Raw genomic sequence first — 27,732 nt, 5'->3', positions numbered from 1 at the left:
AACGGCCGGAATCCGGCGGCGCAGACAGAGGCCGAGGCCCAGCCACGCGCACACCCACGCCGTTTACTCAGGGCCCTCCCCCGGCCGCTGCCGAGCCCAGCCCCGCCGGGGCCGTGCCGGCGCTGACTGACGTGCGGGGCGGGGCGGGGCGGGCAGGGGGCGGGGCGGCGCCGCGCACCCGGAGCGTCGGAAGGCACCGGCCGCGCACCCGCGGAGCCGCTCCAGGTAACCGCGGGGCGGCCGCGCCGAGCGGGGGAGGCCGGGTCGAGGGGGTGGCGGCCGCCGCCGCTCGGGGCCGCGACGGAGCCGCCTCGGCCGGGCGCTGCCGCAACTTTGCCCTCGGCCCCGCGGCCCCGGCCGCCGCTGCCTCCCTTCCCCTGCCGCGCTCTCCCCGGTGGGGCGGCGGCACCTCCCCGGGCCGGCTCCGGGGCTGGCGGCCGTGCCCAGGCCCCTGCCGGCGCCCCGCGGGGCGGCGTTGGGCCGCGCGCCCCTCCCGGCGGCGGCGCCCCGTCAGCTGTTTCCTGCCGCTTGTTGTCAGGGCGCTGCGCTGCCGGCTCCGGGCGGCGGCGGGGCCGGGCCCGCGCTGGTTGGCTGCGAGCCCCTGACGGAGCCCGGCCGGGCCCGCCCCGCGCCGCGCTTTGTGTGAGGGGGGCTCCGGCACCGGGCCCTGCGGCCTGCCGGGGGGGCGGCCCCGGTGAGCTGCGCGTCTCTGCGCTCGTGTCTGTGGCGTTCCCTCTGCCGGTGGCCGTGGCGGGCTGAGGTGGCGTTGAGGTCGCTGGTTCGTGTTTGTTTACTGTCATCTGACCTGCGCGTAAACCTCGAGCTGCCCGGCTCCTGCTGAAACATGCAAGGCTTGGCTTGAAAACTACCTCGCGAAGGGTCCGTGCGCTGTGAGAACTTGGGGGCAAGGCTCTCTTTATCTTCAGAGCCTCTGCGTTGAGGCGTTCCTTAGGTGCTGTAGGAATCTCTCGGTGAGATGAGCTAGTTATACTGACAGCCTTCACGCCGGTGGGTGTAGTTGGGATGGTCGTTGTCTTCCCACCATCTCTTTAGCGTTTGTATGTTATTTATTTATTTATTTTTTCCTGACTCATTAAACCATTGGTGTCTTCTGGTGAATATTTGTACCACTTCGGCACTAAAATCAACGAAAACAGAACATCTGAATTAGTTCAACTTTGTGGAAGTTGCAGAATAGATCGATAGACAAACATTGTTTTATATGCTTAGTATAAAGAAAAAAATATTCAAAACCAGGAAATACAGCTTTCTTAAAACACTTTAGTAATTCATTCTTTTCAGATGATCAGGAAACACAAATTGTTACTAGTTTTGGACTCTGTGTAGTGGGGGGGAAGAAATTTAATCTGAATCTGCTACCACTTGTAAATTAGTGCTTTTATTTATTATCTAGCAAGAGTATTGTGAGGGTGTAAGTTATGGTGTGGGAGACACTGAGATAAAGGGGCTGTGCTAGAAACGAGCACCCATCTGTGTGCATCCGCTGTCACGTGTTAGTGTTTGCATACACCAGTATAACGTACATTAGCGTTTTTAAATGCACTATCTGAATGTGAAGCTTTCACTGTACCTGAAGAAAACTGTCTACAACAGACAATTACACTACTGTCACTTGCACAAATGCAGTTTCCTGCTGAAAGTCAACTTGTTATGGGTGGGAGCCACGCACTGCGTTCATTACGTTGCCAAAGACTCTTCAGTCATTTGTTTGCATTAACTTCCTTGTGTAGTTTCGTAGCGTAGTGGGGGTGGCTCTGAGGAGTGTAGCATCCTGTTCCAGTTCTTACTTTGCTTTTGGCTACGTGTGGTGCTTTCTGATAACAAATTCTGCATGTAGGCAGAGGCCAGAGACTTGGCCCTGTTTGCTTTAACAGTCGTGGAAGTCATATTGGAGGACTGCTGATTGTCAGACCTGCTGAGAAGCTGCATGTTTTCATATGCATCCTCACATGTGAGCAGCAGAAACCCGGCAAGGTAAAGACAAAGTGTGTTGTTTTTTTTTCCCCAGTGATTCTTTAGTGTGTAGTCTTGTGTAGCTGTGCTAAGTATTCTTTTTTCTCTTTTGCCCATCTTTGAGATGAGAAGATAAAGCTTAAGCCCTGTTCCTGAGATGAGACGATGAATCTTAAGCCCTGTTCCAGAGTAAGTACATTGTCAGAATGTTCAATTTAGGGGAACGCACCATCATTTTTCAAGGGGGATTGAGCACTTGTTTGCTCACCATACAAAGGAAAATGATTTTAGTTAGAGGTATGGAGAATGAGAGGCTGTCAGAGCTTTGTATCCTTTAACTAGCAGCTGTTTTCTGTTGTAGATCTGAGATGCTGACGCAACACTGAGGCATCTGCTATATCTGCAGTCCGGTGTGTGCCTGCTGGCTCTCTTGAGCTCTCACTCATGGTCCTGTGTCTTCAAGAGGTGGACTCTGGGACAAGAAAACCTTGACTTGTAGTTTGAAAAATGTTAATAAATAACTCTTTGCATTACTCTTTTATTCGTTATTGCTTATAAAAGTGTGCAGGTTAGGTACTACAAATACCAACCACATAGTTGTTCAGGTGGTTTGAACTCTGTGTGCAGGTAGTAGTGAAATTTAACTTGTTGAATGTCAGCTTTTTTACAGCTGTTGCTTGGTGTTTCCAAAATCAGCACTGAAAGACATGTAAGTTTGGGAGCACTCTGCACTAGGAATGCATATTACAGCACCCAGGCACAATGCTCGTGTTCCCTGACTGTCCACGCACTTACTGGGAGAAGCATGTAGGCAAGAAACGTTTTACAATACGACTTAGAACCGATATCAAGGCTTGTACTATCATAATACTGCTCTATCAACAAGCCTTACTAGCTAGGTAAGATGAGCTATCACTGATAGTTCTTCTAAAGGTGCAAGCTGATAGTGGTGTTCCAGATGCTGACTTAGGACAGTGGCATCTTCTCTAAGTTCATAGAAGTACCTGCCTCTTTGAACTGTGTAGATTTAACACAGATTTAGCTGTGTAGGTAGATACCTACGCTAATGAGATACAAAGAAGTCTGTCATTTTAATTTGGTATCCATGATTTTAATGTTATGACTTGTGCTTGGTAACTTGCATGAGGGCAGGATGACTAGGACTTTGTCAGAGGCATATATCCAACAAAAATATCTAGATTGATTTTAAAGAAGAAAGCATGGGCCAAAAAATGTCTTTTCTCAGACCTTGGTTTTGTGAGTAACTGAAATTCTGTCCACTGCTACTGCAACTTCTGCTGGTAGCGTGATGTCATTGGCGCGATTTGGTAGCGTCACTTTCTGGTGTTGTGAATGGCAATAGGAAACTTGGCCAGCTCCGCACAAATGGAAGTTACTTTCACTATCTTTGAGTGTAAAGAGTGGATGAATGGCAAAGTGCACTTCCTGTGCATTTTCCCTCCCCTGATCAGAGGAGCTTTAATGCTTCATAATCCTGTGACTTTTCTTCGATCATTTACAGATCATTTACACATGTGTAAATGTAAATAGATGGCCATGCCTTTTACATAGGAAGTGAAAACTATAGGGGGGAAAACATCACAATTATTTTGGGTGACTTTGTACACTCCACTTCTGTATATAAGGAATATGAGCCCCGATTCCATTTTCAGTATGGAAAATTGCTTTCCCTCGTTCTGTTGTGCTTTTGCTCTTTTTTTGTTGTTTGGTTGGTTGGTTGGTTTTCCTCCAGTGGACAGTGAGTATACCCTTTAGGATCTTTACATAATGGGAGAACAGTCTTTATACACTGCAAGTACCTTCTGCATTGGTCTTAGAAGTGAACACTGTGTTTTTTAACTTGGCTAAAAAGAAAAAGGTGTGTGTGGGGTCATTCCAAGTTAAAATTCACTTCTGTAAATTAAATGTGAAGAAAAAGTGACAGTTCCTTGTTAGTTCGTTTAGAAAACTCATGATCAAATGCAGCATTTGGAGGCTGTCTTACTAGAAGTTATTTTGTGATTTTTCTACTTTTTATAACTGTGAGTAGTAATGCAATGACTATGCAAGGCGACTGTTTTTCAGCTGGATCCTTTTGGGTTCGTTGAAATTCTGTAACAATGAAAATGGAGAGCTAATGCTAGAAGTTCTAGGCTGTTATTTATTTTAACTGCAAATTGCCATGAGGCAGATGAGTGCAGTGGTTATTTTAAATGTTAGAAATTCTAATAAGATTATATTAAATTTTGAGCGTGTTTTTTTTAAGACTGATTAAAAACTACTTAGTAATGCAGGTTATAGAGGTTCATTTTCTAAACTTTAAATGTGTTGATTTTCTCGGAAAGACATTTTCTTTCTGATGTCCTGTATTCCAAAGTACATTCTTTCAGTACCAGTTGGTCTGTTAGATTCTGCTGGAACTTTAGTGTGAATTCTCACATCCTTGTGCTGCCATTGAATAAATCTCTTTTTGTCTTTCTGTTAGGACCTAAGTCTCGTTGGAAGCTTCTCTATCATTTAGTTAATGATGAGGTCTCTTTCAGCTCTCTGTGGTGATATAAATAATGGAGGGATTTAGGCCTTTTATTTCTGGACAAGTTTTTCAGACCTGAAGTATTCAGGTATATTAATTAATGCATTTATTTAAATATTTGTACTCCAGGACTCAACACTTGCATGCATAACGCCATATCAGAAGTAATAAAACATTTTGGGTGTCACTTTGACTTTTAACTAGTAAGAATTATACTCAACTTTCCTTAAGTATTTAAATTTTATTCTCAGTGTCTTTGGGTTCCTGTTTTTTGGTGCAGTTAAGTGAATTATGTTTTTAGATGTTTGATATCTTTGCATTTCTGACAGTTCTGGTGTATATTTTTCAAATTATCATGGTTTGCTAGGTTAGTCTATGTAATGGATCTGTTTTTGTCACTTAGCAAGCTTAGTGTTTGGGTTGCTCTTGGTAAAAGGCAGATGTGTTTTTGTATTTTTTTATGTTAGCTTCTAAAAATAACGACAGGGTGAGCCTTTTGTTTACCGTGAAAGAAACACCCCTTTGCATGTTGATTTCACATTTACAGTAACTTGTGATCAGTTAGTTGTTTTTAATACACAATACAATCAAGATAAAAATAGCATCCAAAATTAGTAAGAATGGCACACAGAGCTAGGCCAAGTGCCTTATGGGCATATCTGTCACAATTACTTCTATTGCTTGTGTTTGTGGTTTCTTCTGGTTGGAGACTGACTGATCCTTACTCACACTTACTGTCTGTTGATTTTCCTCCATGCTGTCATTGTTCATTTTTTTTTTCTCCATCATTTGCTATGAAAGATACAGGCATGTATTAGAAAGGTATGATAGAGAAAATTGAAGAAAAATATTTACTGTACTTTGAGTCAAGTCACAAGGAGTTACACCACTATGCTCAGCTAATTATTTGAAATATTTTATCAAACTCAAGACCCGTTATATTTATCCTTCAGGAAGAGCAATGGGTTTTGTGTCACCTTTAAAGGAAAGTGTGATTCCATTGCTTTGAATTTTTATATATCCTTCAGATGGGGTCTAGAAGACTAGTGATTTGAAAAATCCACATGCCAGGAGCGTACGCTAAAACCACTCCATTCAATGTTAGTCATCTTTTACATTGCTAGAATTTTTACATTGCAAGATTTTTACATTGCAAGAAAACAACCTGTTTATAAATATTTTTCAGTGATTTATGTTTTTTGTACGTATGAACTACTTGAAATTTTGTGTGTACAGGTGCTTGTTTTATACCGTTTTGTTTGTGCATCTTGAAGTAAGCTTTAAGAAACTGAGCCTCTAAAACTTGAAATGTGTTTAGTTTAGGTATTTGTTCTTCTCAAGGCATTTGACATAGAATACTCAACTTGACGAGCACAGACTTTGACGAGTTTCTGTATGAACAGCACACTGTCTCCTGCTCTGAAATGTCCACACAGTGTGCATATTGCAGTGTCAGATTTACTTTGCATTGTTGTGCATGAAAAAGCAGTGAAAATACTGTTTTGTGATTCCACATCTGAAGCATAAATGGAGACATATTGTTTAACTGTAGATGTTTAACCATAAAACTTTTCTGCAGTTGAAATGAAAATAGCATCTTTAAATTCTTTTGTCATGTTATCTCATCCTCTGTGATTAAGTTTTAGACTGTCTGATACGCTCTGTGTCTACTCACTAGCTAACGTAGTAATTTGTTTGTTTAGTGTTGAGATACTTTAATTTTCCCTACTAGCAAGGGTTTTATTTATAAGGTATTGCAAATCTACATTTGCTTTTGAAGCTCTTTTTCTGATCAGGGGAGTTACTCAGGTATTTTAGCAATGGAGCTTGGGTAAATGAAACTGTTTTGTGTTTAGATTAGACAGCTCTAAATGTTTTATATAAAGCTGTCTGGTGTAAAGACTCAGCTGACTGTTAAGTTAAATATCATCCGATGTTATGTATATGAATCGTTATGTCTGTGTATTGAAGTGTCAAGTACAGTAGCCAGTCTGCTGTAGTAGAAGACTAAAGCATCCAGGGTGGTGGTATTCTGTGGCTGCATGTGATAAATGTGCAAAACAGGGAGAAAATATATTTATAAAGGAGGGGATGGAGGTGTTTTTTGGGAAAATGACACTGTAATTGTCTTGGTGACTCAATGTACTACTATGTACTTCATTTCCCAGTGCTGACTAAGCTGGGTGACTCGTTGGGAATATATATTGGAATGGAATTTCAGCATCATATTAAAGAGGAAAAGAAAATAGGGAAGAAGTGTAAGCTTTTGGGTTTAAGAACCACATAGTCTAGTAGGAGACTGGTCTGCAAATGTCATCACAATATTTCAAGAGTTTCAGTTCATGCTTCCCTTATTTAATGTAATTAACTTGTATCTAGGTGTGTTCTTACTTGTGACGTGGTCAATTTTAGGAAAGACCTTGTTATTTTGGTTAAGTTTGGTGTTTCTTAATCTGGTGAAAAAGAGTGAATACAGTCTGTGAGTTCAGTAATTTATATATGAAAGAACTTTTGCAATGAGTAGCTGAATTGGTTTGCAGAATATTCAGCAATATATGTGGGTCTTTTTTGTTTTTGTTTGCTGTGATGCTTTATTTAAATGTACTTTTTTTTTTTGCTTTCAGGTCTTGAGTATAAACTTACATAAGTTCTAAAAATGGGAAGAATTTTTCTGGATCATATTGGTGGCACTCGCCTGTTCTCCTGTGCAAACTGCGACACAATTCTGACCAATCGCTCTGAGCTCATCTCCACTCGATTCACAGGGGCCACAGGAAGAGCCTTTCTTTTTAATAAGGTTGGTAAGAAGCCAAAAGTGATCTAATACTAAAGTGATCTAATACTATCTCTAAAACTGAGATATGAATCTGCCAGCCAAGAAGTTTTTAACTCTACCAAAAGTGCTGTGTAATTACTATTTTTCTGATCTATTCCACTGTATTTGAAATCAAATTTGGCATTGACTGTTAATGGCAAGCTATCTAAATTTATCTGCGATACTAAAAGGCTATAAAGAGGATTATGAATATTGTGGCATCACCAAAACATAGGGAGTTTTAGCTTTGGAAACCAAGTTCTGTAATATGAACCTCAAACTCATTGTGAGAGAATTTTTGTTTATCAGAGTTTCAAAGGCATTTGCTTTTTATTTACTTAGTTTGAAAGAAAAGAAGTGTAGATTATATTTTTCATGTCTAAAACATTTTGGACTAATAGTATTTCAGCAAATTAGGTTACCACACTCTCTTTTACAGGTAATAATGCTTGGGATTAGTTCAATATTTTATATTTATCAAATTTGATTAAAATCAACTGATTGAAATATGTATGTCATAACCCTGAGTTATAGCATTAATTATTAACCCTTTGATATAGACTTCTTCATTAGTCAGTGAGAAATAGTGATCTTCCTTTGCTTTCTCACAAAGTTCCTGGTCATGTAACTGTTAGTGTTTTTTTCTTTTGAGTTCATTGAAAGCCATTTAGCCACTGGCTGTTGGCAGAGTTGATAAAGGTGTCATGAATGTCTTCACTTTACTGTGCTTTGTCTGGGACTTTCTGTCTGTTGTTTGCTGAATCCTGTCAGCAGTATGAATATGCAAGTAAAAGCCTGTATAACTATAAAAGAGAGCTGTGCATCTGATTTCTTTCTCATCCAGTAAGCACATGGTCTTGGGGTTGAAATTTTGTGTGTGTGTTAAATAGTGGGTTTTAATCACAGAAGTTGTTAGATTTTTATATTTTGCAGTCAGGACCCTTACAGCTGACGCAGAGAGAGCAGGCGTAATCAGGTGGAAAGCATAAAGAGAAATGCAGCCCCATCTTTTAGAATCTTGCCATGCATTGTCAGTTTGGATATAGTTCTGGCGTAACTTTTGAGTGAATTATACATCCTGATTTTGTGATGTTGCTGCCTAAACAAGTTAAAAGTATATTTTAAACTGACAATATAATGCATACACAAAAAGTGAATGTATAATGAAAAGTGAATGTCTTATGGTCTCAGCCACCAAGCCTTTTTCTTGTATGATTATTTCAAAAGCTTCCCAAGAATTTTAAGTACCACATCTCAATATTTTAGTTCTGATTTCTGGAAATAAGTGGTTGTATTAGTTCCTAGAAACAGGGTAGATGTATTTACAAGTGGTTCACTATCAGTTAGTTTATAAATCTTCACCAGGAACTTATCACCCAAAGTTGAACACGGTACTTCGCACTCTTGCCTGCCTAACGATAGGATTTCATGCCTCTCTCAGTTAGACAGTGGTCATTATGCAACCCTGTGAAGTATGTCTTTAAAAGCATTACCTTCTCAAGCAGGAAATTTTCAGGGGCCACAGACTATTCCACATCAGTTTTCAGTTCACATGCAGTGTCACAGGCTACTTTCAAAATGTTGACAGTTATGCCTATTGTTTTCAAGGTTTGCTCCAGGCAGACTAATTCTTTATATTCCCTGTCCCCTGTATGTTTGTGTTAGGTGGTAAATCTGCAATACAGTGAAGTTCAGGATCGGGTCATGCTCACTGGCCGCCATATGGTTCGAGATGTGAGCTGCAAGAACTGCAACAGCAAACTGGGTTGGATCTATGAATTTGCTACTGAAGACAGCCAGCGCTACAAGGAAGGCCGTGTTATCCTGGAAAGAGCTTTGGTCCGAGAGAGTGAAGGATTTGAGGAGCATGTTCCGTCTGACAATTCCTGAAGAGACTTGAGTCTCTTCTTGGGTTCTCTTCATTTGAAACTCGAAAGTAATAAAATCAACAAAAAAAATCTGCTTACATACACTGTCACCTTAGCATCAGAGTCGGATTCATGGACTACAGAGTGGGAAAGATTTTGAGAGTTTTTTTAGATGGAACCTTCCTTTCTTTATTCCTTTATATTTTACTATCTTTCCAGCAGCTGTTCGTAGAAAGAATGTTGTGCAGTTGCTGTAACTTTTTCTCTCTTGCATTTATAACTGTTAGATCTGAGAATGTATCTGCAGATACAGTGGGCTAAAAGAAAAATGTTTGGGGGATTTTTCTTTTGTTAGAGAGAGATCAATTTTCTTTTTTTAGTTTGCAGAAACTGATATCAGTGTAAAGTTATTTTAAAATTACAGGTGTTTTTTTAAAGTATATTCCAATTTTTGGCTTAAGTTTTTAGCTACTTTTTTTTTGACTCAGTCTTTTCACCTGATTTGCTAGCTAAACTAAAGAGATCCGAATTTGTGCCAAGTGCTAAAGGTTCAGTGGTGGTACAGCTTGGGCTGGCCCTTGTGTCATATTCTTGTTGAGGTTGATTGGTAGCACAGAGCCCATTATTTTTTTTGTCATTCTTGACCCCAGGATGTCACCATTTCCTGTTTGTGAAGTCACAGTCACTATGTAAACTGATGTTGATTGAAAACTATTCTTGAAATAGGGCAAAACTGCTTGGCTTCTTTTTTTTAAAACTGATGTAACTTATAAGCATAGTAATAATATAAAATAATACTTGTCTGTTTAGTCTTGTGTTGCTTACAAATCAGAAGTTGTTTGTCATGATAGGGATCCAGTGGGAAACTCCTGTTTCAATAGTAAATTTTTTTCATTATTTCTCTATTAATCTCATTAAGTTGACAGGCAATTGCAGATCTTAATTCTTCAAGTAGCTTTCTTTAAACCCAGAACTTCTTATGTTAAACACAGCTGCTGTGTAAAAGGAGAAGACTGCCAGCATGTTTGTTCATGCATAGAGTTACGCAAGCTGCATCTTGTGAAAAGATTTAACTTAAACAGCTTGTTTTCATATGCCACTTCTGGTGTTCAAACTCTCTTCTCTTTCAACTTTGAAATTTTTCATTGTGATGTTACTTTTTTTATCTTTCTGGGCAGCAGTACATGTCAGCCTAGTAGTAACTAGTGACTTGGATTTCTGCTTTCTTGTAGAGGTCAGCTCCGCTTAAAACAGTGATGTTGCTTGCCTTGTAGCAAAAATGCTGTTCATTACCTTAATTAACTCAAGGGTGCCCAAACACTTTCATTGTCTTAAGCCATAAGTTAAGATCTCAAGGGCTGCAATTAATTTCAATGTTAGACATGTATGATTCTTTATCAAAGATCTGTATTTATTTATTTTTTCTTATTGGGTAAATAGTGGCCAATGTGAAACAAGTCACCCACGGATGTACAAGGAGACAACCAGATCTGGCCTCTGATCTTTCCGAATAACTTTTCTTCACTTGCCACAGCTCCATATCTGAAGTTAAAATGTGGAAGGTGACTGTGCAGGGTAATTTTTTTTTTAGCTGCCTAGTGGCAATTTGGACACCCCTGACTTGAATCTACTGCCTATTTGATGTAAAAGTAGCTTTACTATAGATTTGTCATATAGAAAGAAAACAGAGTAGATCACATACCAGAGCTGTGCTTGAATCGAGCTGCTTAAACAGTAGTGTACTTGTGCCTCAGATCAGTTTTTGCACTGAGTACAGTAGTACCCCGTTATCTTGTGTTTCTGTCCTTCAAAACCCCCCAAAGTCCCATTAGCATGGTCTTCTGCAGTACTTTTCTTGTACTTCTGACATTACAATAGAATAAAGTATGTTTTGTCCTGAATTGGTATTTGCCAGTCTTTTTCAGTTATTTTATTTTCATGGAGTCTGCCAAATGAATTATATAGCCCGTCGTCCTTTCCCTTCATTAAGTAAATAATTGGGTTTCTACAGTGTATGGTGATAAGCTGTAGATGAGCATCTCTCTCTAAATAGGTGGCAAAAAGAGTGTACAGTTGGTTTGGGGAGGTGCTAGGTGCATATCACTTCATGGATATCACTTGGACATTTCAGAGGTGAATTCATGAGAAAATAAGTCTTGAACTCAAGTCCATTGCAGTTTTAAAACAGAATCCAATAGACCTTGAATTGCTCTTTCAGTCTACATGCTTTTCCCCTCTGTTATCACCTGGGTAGCTCTGGGAGAGTTGCCCATCAAAAATTTCTCCCTCGAGACACTATTTACAGATAACTTACGTGTAGGAGACAAGCTGATGAGCTTCAGCACACCTAGCCACAGAGAATGCATTGCTATTTGGCTCTAAGTGTTATTTTTTAATAGGGCAATAGCCTTAGATTCCCAAACAAGGGGTGGTTGGCACAGTGCAATGTTATTAGAGTTTACATTAGAGTATTAGAGTTTACATTATCTTGTGCTATGATCTCATCCTGTAGTTGCTGTCTAGGTGTGCCCAAAACTGAAGTACTTCATTAAAGCTGCCAACTGCCATTTCAGCAAAACTCATCTTTGGTAAGATGAAAAGATTGGATGCTGTTTGTGGACTGAAAAAGCATTTTAATCTCTCCATGGATGTTACAAGAACTTTGGAGATGGCATACGCATCCTGTGGCTCTGTTAGAAATGGTAGCATTACACTGGATTTTGGGGTTGGCTATGGGCAGCTGGTGTAGGCTTATTCTTACAGGGCAATCTTGTCCCTATGGATTTCCCCCTGATCTGCAGGAAACAGAGTTGGCAGATTGTCAGTGGATTAACAGGTAAGGAATTGGTGAAGGTACAGCTCAGGACACAGTTGCCAGGTATAAGGAAAAGTCTGTCTGCAATGGGAGGCAGGTTATAGAAGAAAAAGCCAGATAAAAGAGGAAGGAAAATATCAGTGTTTGGAGAAGGGGGGAGCTTACTATAACAGATAAATGCACTTGTGAGAAGCAGAAGAGGTGACATGCTCTAGAGGTAAGCTTGAACCTCTTGTTTATAACTTGGGATTCAGGGAAAGTGGAACTGGACATTCACTTGGGCATTGTAGACGGGTCTGAGGTCCCCTGAAAAATGGCAGAAGATGCTGAATTTAAGCTCTTGAGTTTCTTTTGGGAAACCTCCTTGAATGTCACTGTAGGACACTCATAACAAGAAGTACTGAAAAAACAGTGCTGAGTTTCTGGCCTCTGCTTGTGTGAATGGAGCTGGAAAGAATTTGTCCTTCAAAGCAGGTTCTGTTTATGTTTGTATTATCTGAAGCATTACACACTAGCAGAAACTCGTATTTCTTACAGAAGTAGAAAAAAAAATTAGAAAACAAAAAACTATGGTATTTATTAGCATTTCCTAAGTGTCAGAGAGGGTCAGACAGGTGGGAGAGAGAAGAGTATTCAGAACCTACGTTCTGATTTAGCATGAGGTGTGCTTGCGTGATGTCTAGATACATTGCAGTTTTAGAAAAACTTGTTTAGAAAGAAATCCATCTTTAGACTTGGGATCTTGCTTTGTCCTACTGAAAGTGTTTGATTTGACTGTTGCAAGCATTTACAAATATTTGAAACAGCAAGTTTACTGAATTACAGCAGACTGCATGCCATAGTTCTTTTAGTCCAAAGTGACATTGCAACAGGTGCATTTCGAGAAATAGCAAGAGTCCTTTCCTTTTGGGGGAACACAGGCAGAACGGCCAGATCATACAAGGGTGCTTGACCAAAAATCTTGGTGACTTTCTTCTGTCCCTTTAGACTGGCCTAAGCACAACTACATGGTAAGTAAAGAAGGAAGAAAAGGATGTTACTTTTCAGGAGTGGACCTTCACTCCCATGCACAGTCAAGAAGGGTGGAATGGGCGAGGTGCAGAAATAGCCTCTATGGCTCTGCTCCTGCTGAGCAGTGGTTTAACCCCATCCTACCCATTTTATTAGGTTTGGTCTGGTCTGGAAATCCATATGCAGGTATGCTTTAGTCCACACAGAGTGCTACTGTCCATGCCCTCAACTTGAGCAAGTTGCTTAAGCTTCCTTATGGCAATCAATTTGTTTTTTGTGATTAGTGGAAAAGTGAAACCTGCCTCAGTTCAGTCAGCACCCAGATGTATGTGGTGAAATGCATGCAGAAAAAAGCTCTGTGTGCATTTCTGGTGATTGCTGCACATCCCTGCAGAATTAGCACGGTTTAAGGATCTGGGGAAGTGACTGCTTTTGGCGATGTTAGAAGTCACTCCTAGTATTACTATACCAGAATGGCAGATTCTTCATTTCATCTCAGAAGGGATCAATGGACTGTCTATTCCATGTCTACCTGCTGAGGTGGCATTAACATAGTGATGTACTCGATAAACCTCCATTCTTTGTGATGAGGCTTCTCAGCATGATTTCTGTTGTAGCCAAAAGTACATTAGAGAGAGGTAATTTAGGTCACAAAAGTAGAACACTTAGAAAATGTCAGCTTTCCACTGGATTAGCCAGCGTATGGTTATCCTGTCCTTGCATACATGCAGCCTGGGAATGAAAATGGTATGGGGTCATGAGGGTAAGGATGGTACCATTATCACCCTTTTATAGGATCACCCTTTTATAGGCATGCATTCAACTTGCAGTGACAACCAGTGTTCTAGTGTTCCTAAATTTGGACTGTGACTTTTCAATAATTTGGTTGCTAAAGGTAATTTGGATATGAACGTTCCAATGTGCAAAAGTAAAAGAAACTCAGGTTAAGCATTTGTAATTGCTGGCTTCTTCATGACTAGAATGTGAAATGGAAATCCCACGCGTTTAGAGCGGTAACTATAACTACTTAAACTTCGAGGCTGATTGATCGCTACTTAACCAACAGCTGTAAGAAGCTTTTAATCTAAGAAGTCTGAGCAGATGTCAGACCTAGGCTTCAGCGGTTTTCATTTGATGTACGGTCTCAACGTGGAACAGGGAGCTCTGTTCTGTTTGTGTGCTCGTTGTGGTTAGTTTTTTGTCTTGCTTTTTTCCCTCTTTTTCCTGATGCTTGTGTGGTGGTTTTACCATGCTAGGCAGCTGAACACCACAACCGCTCTCTCCCTCCCCCTCCTTAGATGAGGAGGGGAAGAAGTAAAGGAAAGAACAACTCACAGGTTGAGATAAGGATGATTTAATTAAAGGAAAAAAAATAATTATTAAGGAAAGATTAATTAAACAATTTAACTAAACAATTTAACTAAACAATTAACAATTTAACTAAAGGGGAAAAAGGAAAGGGGAAAAGGGAGGGGGAAAGGGAAAACTAAGCGAAACAAGCAAAGGCTATGTGGAAGTGCAGAGGAAAGAAATTACTCTCTACTTCCCACAAATGAGCGATGCTTGACCACGTCCTTGAAGCAGGGCCTCAACGCACGTAGCCGGTGTTCGGGAGGAGGACAGACGTTTTCACAACGAGAGCCCACCCCTCCCCTCTTCCTCCTTTTTCCACCTTCTATTGCTGAGTGTGACATCATATGGTATGGAATATCCCTTTGGTTGGTTTAGGTCAGCTGCCCTGGTGATGTTTCTTTTCTCACATCTTTGCCCACCCCCAGGGGAATTAGGGAGAGTCCTGATGCTGTGCCAGCACTGCTCAGCAGCGAACACAACACTGGTGTGATACCATTGCTGTTTTAGCTACGAGTGCAGAGCACAGCGCTGTATGGGCTGCAGCAGGGAAAGTTAACATCCCAGCCTGACCCAGTACAGCTTGGAGTTGAACTTCCTGCCCTGTTTAGGGCTTTGGAGGAAAAGATGGGAAGATGAAAATTACAGCCACGAGCATCACCCCAGCCAGAAGTTCTGCTGAAGACCTTGGGAACATGTATTGACCCAGCTATATTGAACCCAGCATGTCTTCAGAACTGTTTCAGTGAACCAGTGTTACCAGCGTTGGGTGAAATTTTGATGTCCAAAATCCTGCTTGCATCACATGAAGTCAGGATAAGGGCAGCTGCTACAGCCTGATGGAGATGAGGATACCTTGGGTCTCTGCCAGGGTCTGCCATCAGCCATCTAGAACCTCTGACAATTGATTCCACTTTCTTGTCCTTTAGGTTACCCCCATCCCATAAGAAATAAGAGGGTTATGGAAGACCTAGATGTTCTCTCAAAAGTATTATTATAAAAGAAGAAGCCATGGCAACATAAAGCTACAACACTGCTTCCATCACGAGACAAACTTGAGTCAGTTACTGCCTTTGAAACATCTGTGGTGTGGGCTGAAAGTAAACTTTTCTACCAAATTTTATGTACATTGAAGGAGTTGCAAAAATATCCCCAAAAAGGGGGAAGAAAGGGGGAATATCAAATAAGAGGGAAAGAAAAAACTGGAGTAAAACATTGTGAAATGTCTCAACAGTTACCCTGCTTTTGTCGTTGCTATTCTTTTTCCAGGCAGACTGTTTAATTTACTCGATCCATTGAATCATGATACAGTGAACAGAACCGCTGCTTAGACACTTGTTATTAAGGTTTTTTATACTAACAGCATTACTGCAGGGAGATGACTGCAGCTGGGGTTTATACCACCATTTATTCCTTCAGGGACTGGAAAAATTGCAGGAGTTTTACCTGATGCCTTTGTCCACATGTATACCAGCTCCTTTTTTGCCTTCATCCTCTGCTATGCTAATGTATATCATTCCTTCATGCCTCTCACTTCTAGGAATGCATCTCTCTAGAGATTAAAAACATGGGCATAGTATCACCAGATGAGATCTTATCTGGAGAGATGCAAATGTATGCCATGGAGGGCAAAAAGGTTTGTTCTTCATGAGAGAAGATTTTAGACATCTGAAGGAGATGAGATGTGGTGGGGAACCATTTGCACATGGCTTTATGATGTGACTAGCAAAGCAATCTTATATGAGGGCAGCATGCCCTCAGATCCAATCACTTGTTTTGGTCTGTAAATTGAACAAAGGATTCTTATTAAAGAAACACATTCCTACAATGCTTTTAATTTGATTATCTCAGAGTGTTTTAATAGGCTTAGAAGATTCTGGGGAAGGTGTGCTGTAACCCTTGCAGCATTTATTTCTATGGAAGTCAAATTTTCTTACTCCTTTTTATCCAGAATCAAAAGAAAAAGAACAGCAAGAGGAAACAAGATGCTGAGGTTCACACCTGATGTTTTTCTCTGCCCTTTTTACCAAAGAAAGGAGGGAAACATGATTTCATGTAAATAATTCTTTTTCCTTATCTATTTCTAGACTCATTTTTATTGTTTCATTGTACTTAAGCAGAAGGTAGTGAAGTGATTTATATGTCAGACATTACAGACAATATTGCAGCTAGAAGCCATTTAGCACAAGCGCATTGAGTGTGTGATGCAGCAACTGTCCCTTACAGTTTCAAGCCTGTACCACCCTTCTTCCTGATGAAACAGGCCAAGGGTGGAAGGACTGTTCCCCCCATCATAACTAGTAGCAGTTCTCTGTTCCCATGTAACAGGCAGTCACTCTGAGCGTAATGAACAACCTCTGGAGAATTATGGATGTAGAAATGCTAGGGCTTACGTAGGCCTCTTCATCGAACCTTCACTCTGTCTCCTGAAACAGTAATCATCGTGTAACCTTAATGAGAAATTACTTCTGCACTGAAGAAAGCAGAATTCAGACTGTCCTTGAGCAGTCCCGTGGCCTTGTGTTTGCAACAGGTATGTATAGCTCACGCCCTGTCATCTTTCATGGGGTGTCTCTAAGAGCATATAAACTCTCCGCTCCTTTTAGAAAGACTGTGCTCACGTCAGCAGAGCCTGCTTGTCTGCTGCTCTCTCTTCTCTCCTACAGCTATAGTAAATAAACCATTGCTCCTCTGACCTGACCCAAATCTGTGTTCTTGTTATTCCACAACAGGACAGAGGAGCCAGAAGCTTGCATTGCATGTGAACGTTGTTCACATCTCAAAAAAAAACAGGCGTGAAGCTCTACAGTGGGGCTGTTGGTGTTGGAGATGGGGCCTGTGGCCATTGCTTCCAAGAAGAGTGACCTGTGAGTGTTGAGGCTGTGCTTTGGAAATGGGGTAAATCACTGATTTACGTGTACTGTGAGGAGGAGGCACATTTAGTCATACATTGTGGGGGTGTTAGCACTGCAGGAGAAGGTCAAGAGTCCTATGTTGCATCTGTGGCCTGGTAAGACAATGAACACCTGTGGAAACTCATCTGCCTGGCGAGGAGAACTGCCTTGCCCCAGTGCAGGGTCACTGTTGGTGGAGCCGAGGAAGGTGGCACTTGACCTGCCCCAGTTTTCTGAGGCTACCATTGGATGCTCACCTTTCTTTCCATTATTACTTCTGCTTAGCAAATACTGCCCTGACTGAAGTCAGGGTTGTTTCACCACAACTTGTGCTGCTTATGTGGGCTAGGGAAATAAGACTTGTATTAGAAGACATAAAATGTATTATCAGGTACTTAAAAGTTTTAACAGTCCAATCAAAGAGTGCTTGTTAACCCACTTATAATGGTACTAACAGTGACAAATATTATTAACTAGAGTATTAGAAAGGGGATAAAAGAAAAAACCCTAGCCGTGGGACTCAGTGCATGGTCACAGAGCCAGGTACACCCACCCAGCTGTCCCAGCAGGGCTGTGCACACCTTGCAGATTGTTCCTCACTCTGCCCCAGGGCCATCATCCTTCACAGGGGGTATCCTGCAGCACCAGGGCCTCTGGTATTGTCCCGTCCTGGATGTTTCAAGGCCCCACAATCGTCCCTACACACATCCCCACGCTGCAGTCCTCCTGCAGATCAGGGAGGGCTTGCTCTGCCCAGAGCTAACTGTGCTTTGTGGCAGGAAGCGCAGAGTGTAGCAAAACCTGAGCACGGGTGGGTGGGGGCCACGGGCTCATCAGTTCCTCTTACAACTATGCAAGTCCCAACCAAAGCACGAACAATGAACTTCCAAGCTGAAACCTCCATACGCAGCTAGCGGCCTACTTTCTGGAGTAGCACGACCACGTTTCCTGGGCTTTTGGCATACACTGCACCAACACGACCCTTCTCTTTCCCCCCAAGAGCCCCACACTTTGATCTGAGCAAAACCAAAGGAGCAAAGGCTGTGTGTTTTCACACAACCAAAAAGGATGGCTGCCTCCATGAATTAAGGCCCAGCCTTTACTTTCCTCCTGTCCTCCTCTGCACAGGATTCCCAGGTGCTGGTGTTTACAAATCTGAAGCTGTGTAAACTAGAAGATGTAATCGGATTATAGGTGAAATGAGACAAGATAACTAGTTTTTAATTATTTCTAATACCTTTCTAATTTCCACTTCATTCTAAATATTTAAAAGCCCTTCCAAATGTATTTCACAAGTGTCAATAACAACCTAGTAACTGGATGTGGCATTATAACAATTTATAGTCACTTCCTAAAATGAGGGTCTAAATTAATCTCTCTACATCTCACCAGTTTAGCTATCAGAGATATTTTACAAGATAATTGGCTTTCGGTGGCTTTAATTTAATTTAATTTATTAATATCTTACATTTATATTTCATAGATGCTGTTTTAATTATTGAACTGATACATCTCAGAAACATAATTCTTTTATACAGCATCAAAGTTTTGCTTTTATGGCTCTAGAGCCTTCTTAAGACGTTTTAATGATAAATAATAAGTCCTTGTTTATATTTGCCTTTAAAGTTAATATCAATTTACTTTCGCCTGAGGTTTTCATGATGGAAAATTAGATCTGGTTTTGGAACATCCTGTTTTGCAAATGAGGTTAACTTTATCCTTCAACCAAAACTTGTTGCTCATAGACTTCCAGCCCTCTGCAAATTTTAGCTGGAGTGAACCAGGAGGTTCCCAGATCAGTGAGGACGGACAGACAACCAGAGTGTGTGACCCACAGAACTTCCTTTGTTAGGAAACCAGCTTGAAAATGCATTCCCTCCTAGAGCAGAATAGCAATGCTGAAACACCTGACAGTAAATGTGATGATGATAATTGATGTTTAATGAATAATCCAGAGTAGTCTTAATATTTTAGCTTCATAAAACACCTTTCATCCCCAGGAGCTAAGGCAATTTATAAGAGGTGCACTGTTACCCACTTCGCCTCCTTTTGCCATTAAATCCACCACCTTCGTGGGGACAGGTGATGTGACTGGGCTGGCACTGGGCAGGGAGCACTCCACAGTGGAACAGGGGTTTGTGTCCTACTGTCCTGCTCGGGAGTCTTCTCAGAGTGAAGCACTGCATTTACCACTGGTCAGGGACAGGCTGAGGTCCCCCACAGCAGAGGATGAGAACGAATTCCCACCCTACATCTGGGGGATGCAGCAGGGGACATCATTCAGTCAGAAGTATTCATGACATTGCTTATGATGGAGGTTCGCTTCTGACACTCGGAAAGAACAGTTTGGGACCTGGAAACAGAGCGGTCGTGTCTGGAGAAAAACACGTCTTGCTGACAGCTGCAGGTGAGACCTTCCTCTCCCATCCAATACTTTTGGAGATGACGAGGGGGCAGGAAGCCTCTGCAGATCCCGTGCAGGCAGAGAGCTGCTCCACCAGCCCGTATTTCACCCCACATCAGAGCACCATGCAGCCCTCACCGTGCGGATGAACGTCGGGCACGTAGGGCTCTGCAATGGAGGAGAAGGAAAAAAAGCCCAATGACCCCCTCTGCTGTCAGAAACCACCATCGCAGAGGCTCTGTTAGCTGGTTTGGTTTTAGGCCTTGAGCGTTTTTAGGTTTTTCGTCTCCCTAAACTGTGGGGACCAAAAACCTTCTGGGGGGGTCAGCCCCATTACCTGCAAAATGCAGCTGGGCTGATTTTTCCTCTATCAAAAAGTCTGTGCCGGCGGAGAGGAGAAACAACCAAGAGTAACTTTGGTCTTTTCAAGTGATACCTGAGGCCTCTCGGCCTTGAACAAGGCTGGTTTCGGATACGCAGGCCGATGACACTTGCTGTCACATCAGTTTGTGAATTCTCGTGCCTTGATCGCAGGTGTGCCACCTGGTGGGTGGTGGCAGGTAAATTTATTGTCAGGAGAAGGATTTGAAGGAGAGAGGAGTGAAATGAAGTCTGAAGGCAAAGCAATAATGACTCTTCTTCCCCATTCCCAAAATAAATGAGCTATTGCTTTACTAAGTTGCTCTAGACCTACAGCTGCTGCCAAATCCCCTTGCTGTAGCACATCATAACCGCTTGGGAAGTGAGGCTGGTCCTCTGGCTCTGGTCTTTGCTGAGGATGGAGAACAGGAGGGAGTAAAAAAGGACAGGTGAGTTCTTGTTACCCCTTTTGGACAGTTCTGCTTAGTGTCCCTTTGTATTTCCAGCATTTAAAATTATTTTTAATAGGAAAAAAATGTTGTATTCTTTCTTCTCTCCATTCTCACTCTGAAGGCTGACTTTGCTCCTTTTTGTAAAGCCAGCTGCCATCAGGACTTTTTGGATAATGTGAATGCTCCTGGTTCATAAGCCTTGAGGGCTATGACTGCTTGCTGACTTAAACTGGCATTTGAAAATATTCCTGTTAAGTCTGAAACAACTCTTTTTAGTGGCTAAATGATTGGTCCCACCATGCCCCTGATCTCTGCGCTTCTGCTAGCCAGGGATGCCTGGGTGTCATGCAGAAGCAGGTCATGACTTTGGCATGGTGCTCTTGCCCCAGACAAGCAGAAAGGCAAGCTGGTGGTTTCTGGACAGCTATAGTAGTTCTAGCCCATTACAAAATGGACCAGATTTTTCATTAGGAAATTCTCAGCTGCCATCTGGATCTCTAGCTGTTCGTGAGAGAGGAGTGAGGGGGTCTAGACTGTGAGCAGAGGTCTGGATCTGGCCTTGTATGCTTATGCTATCGTAGTGTGAGCCTTTTCAGGCACCCTGTCAGAGGCATGGCAGTCAGTGTTGCTTGTCCCTTAAAAATAAAATAAAATAAATCAAATTACATTAACTTCAGTTAGAGACTGGCTAGGGATATCACTACCCTCTGAAAGTCAAATGCACAGGAAAGGAAAACATCTTCCTAATAGCCCACTCCAGGTCCTTTCCATTAACAATATCTCATGCAGACAGACCTAGGTCCATCAGCCCAGGACTTCTGTTTAAGGGATCCTAAAATCCCTACTGATTTTAATGGGATCGTGTTCAAGCTGCTTAACCCTTTGCCTGCTGGAAGAAGAGACTAACCTCTGTGCTGCTGCATACCATTTATCTGCTGCAGGTGGACTAATCAGGCCCAAGCCAGCATATTCTTGACTGTACCAAAGGAGAGTACATCGTGTTTTCTTCTTGAAAAAGGTTGTTATAAATGGTTTAGTTTCAAGAGAGCTCAATTAGGTTTGAGAACTCTTGCAACAGGTCTGCTCCTAATTATGGCTCAGGGACTTTGCAGTAGTCAAAAGCCAAATGAATGCAGAAGAAAGCAGCAAACAGCAGTGGGCATTTCCATGGTTTTCTCTTTGCTGCCTATTAGCCGTGCCCTGTCCCATACCCAGGGATTGATTTTGAGAGCTCAGTCTGCCCTCCCTCCCAGCAACCTTCCTAAGCTCAAGCACTTCACTCTTAACTTCTGAGAAAGTCAGGTTTCTCCTCCCCAGTTTTTATGTTATTGTCTCTCGTTGTGACCACCAAGAATACTACTTGTTGCTGGCATTATCCCATTGCCTTTGAGAGAGGAGAAATTTGGAAAACAAATGCCACTGTACCCCAAACACCCCTGTGCCAATGCTCCTGTGCAGCAGCTTTCGATCTCCTTGCAAAGCCCACAGGAGGTCAGTCCTCACAGGCAACTTCTAGCTAAGCAGGATAATAAAACCCATGAGAAGTCACACTGGCAGGTGCTTTTTAATGGGACTCGATCATCCTGGGTCCTGATAAGTGTCCTGGTTTCACAGGGATTACAGAATAGTTGATAGCTGGCCTCATTTCTACCTGCACTTCAGCTGAATATGGCCATTGAGGCCAGCTCCGTTCCCTGGGCAGGCACAATCACTGCCTGCAAACCCTCTTCGTGACAGACACCTTGGTGCCCTCTCTGCCCGAGTGCCACTCCTCTGGGTGCTGGCACTGCCCCAGACTTTTTTACCAGTTAGAGGAAGACATTCATTTTCCTTTTCTCATCTTCCCCAGCTATGAAAGTCCATGGTATTGTCACGAATAACAGTTAGGTGAAATCAATGACATTAAAACATGCCTTGGTCTTCGCTGCTTTGTTTACAGTAACAGGGTTGGTGAGGAGATGGAGCCAGGCTCTGCTTCCGGGCATATAGCAAGAGGCCCAGAGACATCGAGCACAAGATGCAGGAGGGAAATTCTGATTACATGGAAAGAAAAATGTTCATTCTGGGGATGGTGAGGCAGCGGAACAGGTGCCTGGCGAGGCTGTGGGGTCTCTGCTCTTGGAAGTGTCCATAACTCAGCTCCACTAGCCCTCTGCAACCTGCTCCAGCTTTGAAGGTCAGCCCTACTCTGGAGCAGGAGCTAGGCAGGAGACCTCCAGAGGTCCTGCCCAAAGCTCTTTAGTGGTGGTGTGATTCGTGGCATTAGGTTCAATGAGATGTTTCTGAGACTAACCTGAGGGTTTACTGACGCACCGTATCGAGGTTGCTACAGTGCTCATGCCAATGAGACAGGGTTAGGGTCAACCCCAGGATGCCCTAAAACAACCTGATGAGCCTCAGCCCCACATTTTCTCAGCCTCCACCATCTCTGGAAGGACAGACCTGTATTTATTAGCCAGGGGAAGTCACGGGAATTTCAGGTGAGAGATTCTGGTACATCTCACAGGTACATTTCTCAGCCAAGGTGTTTGACATGAGACTTACTGTGGAGCAGGAGGAAGAGAGCTGTGGTACAGGTTTATCTCCTCCTGGCCAGAGACAGGGAGATCACAGCAGGACATCTCTGCAGTTTGAGGACTTCGCAGTTTTTTTCTGCTGCGCTGATTAATATTGGAGACTGAAAGACAGGTGCTATGCAGTGCTGGACCCAGCTGTGTGTAAAAATACTCTGTTACATCTATCTCTACACAATAAACACATTAAAAAGGAATGAGGTGCATCTCTAGCCATCTCCAAGGCTTTACATGGTCCAAGCTGCATTTTTTATTTTTTACACCAAGTGGAAGCAGAGCAGCATGCTGGTTTCAGGGGAGAGAAAGGAGTGGGAGGCAGAATATCACATCCCATTTCCTCTTTTAAACACTTGGCAAGGGAGCAAACTTTCCATTCCCATCTGGCACAAGCAGACTAAACACAGGTCCCCTTCTGATAGCCATCTGCACTCTTTTGCTACCTTTTCCCATCAGTCCTCTGCAGGCAAAATGCAAACCCATGCACTATTTAAAGATACTCACATTTAGGGAGTGTAACCAAATGATTCCTTTTAGTTACCTTCCTTCCAAGTTACCAGGCAGTGAAAGCCAAGCCAAACAATAACACCGGTTAATCAACAGGCTCAGGACATGAAAGCAGCTCCACTTCCTATTTGTGAATGTACAGATGTTGTTTATCCTGGATCTCTCCTTGTTGGTCCCCCAGGATTAAATCACAGGCCTTTAGATGGAGTGTGAGTGATTGTTTTTCTATTGAGCAGCCTGCAGCCGGTTTGTGCGACTCTGCAGCACCTTCATCCTCTACATCTTCCTCTTGGTGGGTCTCTGCTGGACTGAGGATTCTCCACAAGGATTGGGGTGCACCACGGTGCTGGGAGCCTTCACGGGGCACAGCCTCACCCTGGGTTTGGTGATGCTGATAGCACTCCAGGTGGAGGAGCTGTGAAGGCTGGGGACCACCAGCAGGGGAGAGGAGCTGCCTCTCATGCAGGTGCAGATGTGGGCGTCTCACTCCTCCGTGCTTGTGCAGTCACGCTTTGCAAGCTCCGTGTGATTTTGGCCAAGTAGGCACCAGTCACTTTTGGCCAAGTAGGCATCAGACCGCAGAGCACAAATACTTCAGCTATTCATTCCTGGAGTCCCAAAAGAAGCAATTATTACACTGATCCCTGCCTTAGCGAGCTCTCAGGGCAGAAGGCACAAGGATAACTAGCCTCTGCTCTTAAGTAGGAAGCTGAGGATTTCATGGGATTACTTCTTGCTCTTTGACAGATGTAGGTCTTCTTAGGTCGGAGTTAAGGTCATTGCTGAGCATCATGGCTTGGTTTAATAGGCATCAGTAAGAACCTTTCATCAAATCTGGGATGGGATGGGGTCCTGCACACAGGGGAACACGCTGCCTTCTGCACACACGGAGGTGCAAGAAAGAGCAGGGAGATGAGCACTGCTACGGCCTGGGAGGCAGCTCCCTAAATCCAGGCACACCACAGCTGTGGGGGACCTGGCTGCTACAGGGTGTCCCACCACAGCCCGGTTCTCGTGTTCTCAGCCCCTCCTGTGCTCCGTGGCTATAGCTCCTCCTAGGCTGATTTTAAAAGGCCTCGATATAAAAGGCCAATCCTGTAATCAGTGGAGCTTGGGGCTCAGTGTTGGGCAAGCAGTCATCCCCCAAACTTCATTCATCTATCTATACTGTTTTTCTCTCCTTTGTCCTTTTGACTCTTCTGAACCAACTGGGGTGACTGCTTCAGCTGCCTTGCACTGATCAGCCTCTCTCCTCTTTGTGCTGAGGACACGATGCAGCTACTGCAGCCAAAGATAGTACACTGGCTTTGTTATACTGGGATGGATGTGACTTACACCAACAGTTTTAGTCCCCTCATGCAGAAGTAGAGCTGCGGGTATAATAGCTCCTTTGTGCTATTACAGCACAAAATCATGTTGCCATTATGCCAGCAGAGCTAAACAAATATAACAGCAGAGACAACGTCTCACAGGAGCAACACACTTCCCCAGTCAGCTCCCCCGTTTTTGTGCCTTTCTGTCTTCCTGACGCTTGGATTTACACACTACCTCTTTCCCTCTTGGGCACAGAAATGCTTCCTTACTTTTCAGGCCCTGCTGCCATCCTGGGTCTACGTGCTACGTGGTCTGTGACCTGCCAGAGTGTGTGAAAGTCTGGTGTTGTCTACAGGGTCAACTTTCCTCAGCTGACCACCAATCTGACCAAAAAAAAGTAAGGTAAGTATCATTGGAACACACTGTTAATGAAATAAATCCATTAATACATTAAATCCTAGTGTAACAAAAAGGTGAAATACAGTGATTCGGTAAAGGATTCAATTTTTCAAATGAAAACATTTTCCATGCACCATTTCTGGCCAAAACGCACTTCACTTACGCTGACAGGATATAAATATTAACACAGACACTCTTTGTTCCTAACTTGTCCTTCTGTACTGGCGTGATCTGAGCCTAGTTGAGAACTTGCGTATCTTGCTGGCTTCGCTGTTGATGATGGAGCCTTGGTGCATCTCCAGAGCAGACCAGCAAAGAGGACAAATGTACTAAGCAGGGACAAAGCAGGTTCAGAGCAGATTTCCCTTTGTGTCCAGGCTTTACAGCATGCCTACATCTCTGCTGGGGCTTTTGCTGGGCCAGACAGGGACATTTCATTTCTCTATTTTCCTGACTGGTGCTCAACACTGGCAGATCGTGTGAGCATAGGCCAAGCCCTACAGATTCAGAAGGCCGAGGCTGCTATTAAATGACATTTTAGATATATCACCAGTGCATTTTGCAAACTTAAATACATGTGAGCGATACTTCTGACTTCCGCAGAAGGACAGAGATAACACTTCTTTTAGAACAAGTGTTAGAAGGAGGTGCTGGCAGGACATAAATGCCAAAGCCCTGGGCTTCAGGCCTGATTCTTCCCTGCTCAGTGCAGTGCACACTTGAGCTCATCCAGGCCCAGGTGCTGGGTGAAACAATGGCCAGGAGGGGCTAAGCATTAATGAGACGCACTGTTGTTAGCAACAGAGAAGAAAAGCAAGGGAAATCAGGTGGAAAATGGTGTCATTGCATGGTTATTTTAGGTTTGTTGAGCCAGAGATGCATTGGTATCCTCCATCCTGTCCTCTCCTCCACTGCTGCCCCTCTGCTCTCCTCCTGGTCATCCACAACAGGTATCACTACACCAGTAAAGGTCCCAGCTCAACAAAGCATTCAAGCACAAATTTAATTATCGGGACAAGCTTAAGGGCTTTGCCACACAGGGCCTCCCAGGCCGCAGGGAAACATGCAGAGCCATTCGGCCTCCTCCCATCCCCTCTGCAGCACCTCTGGGCCCTCCACTGGCTGCTATTAATTTTTTGGTTTATGTTATTTTATACCGTCCTGATAAACAAAATATTACAGAGAATTATAAAATTAACTGAAAAACGGAAAAAAAAAAAAAGCCATGAGAGATGAGAGCTCATCTGGTTTCAATGAGCTCAGCTCCCGGGAAATCAGTTTGCCCCAGCTGAGAGCCCAGAGCTGCTGTTCCTATCCCCAGATGAGAAGGGAGTCCCAAGTGTTTAAATCAAAAACATGGAACACTGAAACAGGGATCTGGTTAGCACACTAGATATGGGGGAAAAAAAAAAAAAAGTAGAAATCAGGTCATGCTGGGCTTCATTTCCTAGAGCTGGCTGTAAGCAAAAGACAAAAAATGTCTCTTCATACCTTTCTGGGGCAAGGGAAACAAGCACAAGCTATAGCTATGCTTGGACAACTTTCCTGCATTGGGAACACATCCTCAGGCTTATCAAGGATCCCCCATCACTGGGATACATGAATACTTCCACAAAGGCTTTCTTAAGGGAAGAAATTGAGGTTTAATGCTGCTGGTGCATACCTTACCCAAGAAAGATTTCACTTCTTGGGGTTCAAACATGCCTGGCTCAGCAAAGCACCAACGTGCTGATGGAAACCATGAGGTGTGCCTTTGCATTCAAAAGGACTCTTAATGCACTTATGGTTAATCACATGGATAAATCTCTCAGTGGCTTCCAGCCAGAGTGAGCAATAACAGCAACGATCCCCACGCTTCCCCATGGGCTGATGTGCTCACCACACCAATGGGAAGTAATCCCTGAGATAAGTACGTATGATTTTTTGTTAGTCCCCTCAAAAACAAACAAACAAACAAACAAAAAGGCTGTAATCAAGGTAGAACCATGAAACTATCTGCCTGTGCCAGGCTGGATGGAAAAACAAGCAGCAGGTGAGCAGCTCGCTGAGCTGCTTTTGCTCAGTGATGGCTGCAGGAGCCTTGGGAGTGTGGGTAGTGGGAGGGTGAGCTTGGTCCTGTTCATAGGTCTCTTTGGTTTTACTAAGAATTTGTGGGTTTTGTTTGTTCGTTTGTTTTGTTGTTGTTTTCATTGGCTTTTATTTTCTAAGGCCAAGATCAAGACATGTACAGCAGGTATGTGTACGTCTGAGAGGGACAGCCTTGTTTCTGATGACACGTCAGAGGGAATTAAACTACAGCCCTGTCTCTCTGTTCCAGCTGAACACACTAGGAGATGAGAGCACTCAGTGCGGGCAGAAAAGTTAATTTTAAGAAATCTAATAACGTGGATCAACAGCACATGAAGGCCGCCGTCTCTCTCCAGAGTGGTCTCTCAGCCCTTGTACATACCACGAGGCACTGACTTC

The 27,732-nt window shown here is 43.2% G+C and overlaps 1 protein-coding gene across 9 annotated transcripts; it reads left to right on the top strand.

Annotated features, from left to right (window-relative positions):
* Nucleotides 1-89: 89 nt before the first annotated feature.
* On the top strand, nucleotides 90-11,091 carry YPEL5 (yippee like 5). Of its 9 annotated transcripts, none has more exons than XM_083827852.1 (6): nucleotides 96-225; nucleotides 1,896-1,995; nucleotides 2,099-2,163; nucleotides 2,336-2,384; nucleotides 7,132-7,304; nucleotides 8,988-11,091. In XM_083827852.1, exons 5-6 carry the CDS (start codon nucleotides 7,164-7,166, stop codon nucleotides 9,210-9,212), a joined length of 366 nt encoding a protein of 121 aa, XP_083683978.1. In that variant the 5' UTR covers nucleotides 96-225; nucleotides 1,896-1,995; nucleotides 2,099-2,163; nucleotides 2,336-2,384; nucleotides 7,132-7,163; the 3' UTR covers nucleotides 9,213-11,091. The 9 variants fall into 9 exon arrangements, with proteins under 9 accessions (XP_083683974.1, XP_083683978.1, XP_083683977.1 ...); XM_083827850.1 differs by having other exon boundaries at nucleotides 116-225; nucleotides 1,859-1,995; XM_083827851.1 differs by lacking the exon at nucleotides 2,336-2,384.
* Nucleotides 11,092-27,732: the final 16,641 nt, after the last annotated feature.

Source organism: Anser anser, assembly GCF_964211835.1.
Source record: "Anser anser genome assembly, chromosome: 3".
NCBI classification, from domain to species: Eukaryota; Metazoa; Chordata; class Aves; order Anseriformes; family Anatidae; genus Anser; species Anser anser.
The sequence above is the reverse complement of the archived record's forward strand: the minus strand, read 5'-3'. Positions and strand labels throughout refer to the sequence as shown.

Bases quoted from the DNA above. Each gene is read 5' to 3' on its own strand.
- YPEL5 (XM_083827848.1), top strand. From the start codon at position 7,164: ATGGGAAGAATTTTTCTGGATCATATTGGTGGCACTCGCCTGTTCTCC. The intron at 7,305-8,987 runs GTTGGTAAGAAG...TGTTTGTGTTAG, and splicing joins GAGCCTTTCTTTTTAATAAG to GTGGTAAATCTGCAATACAG.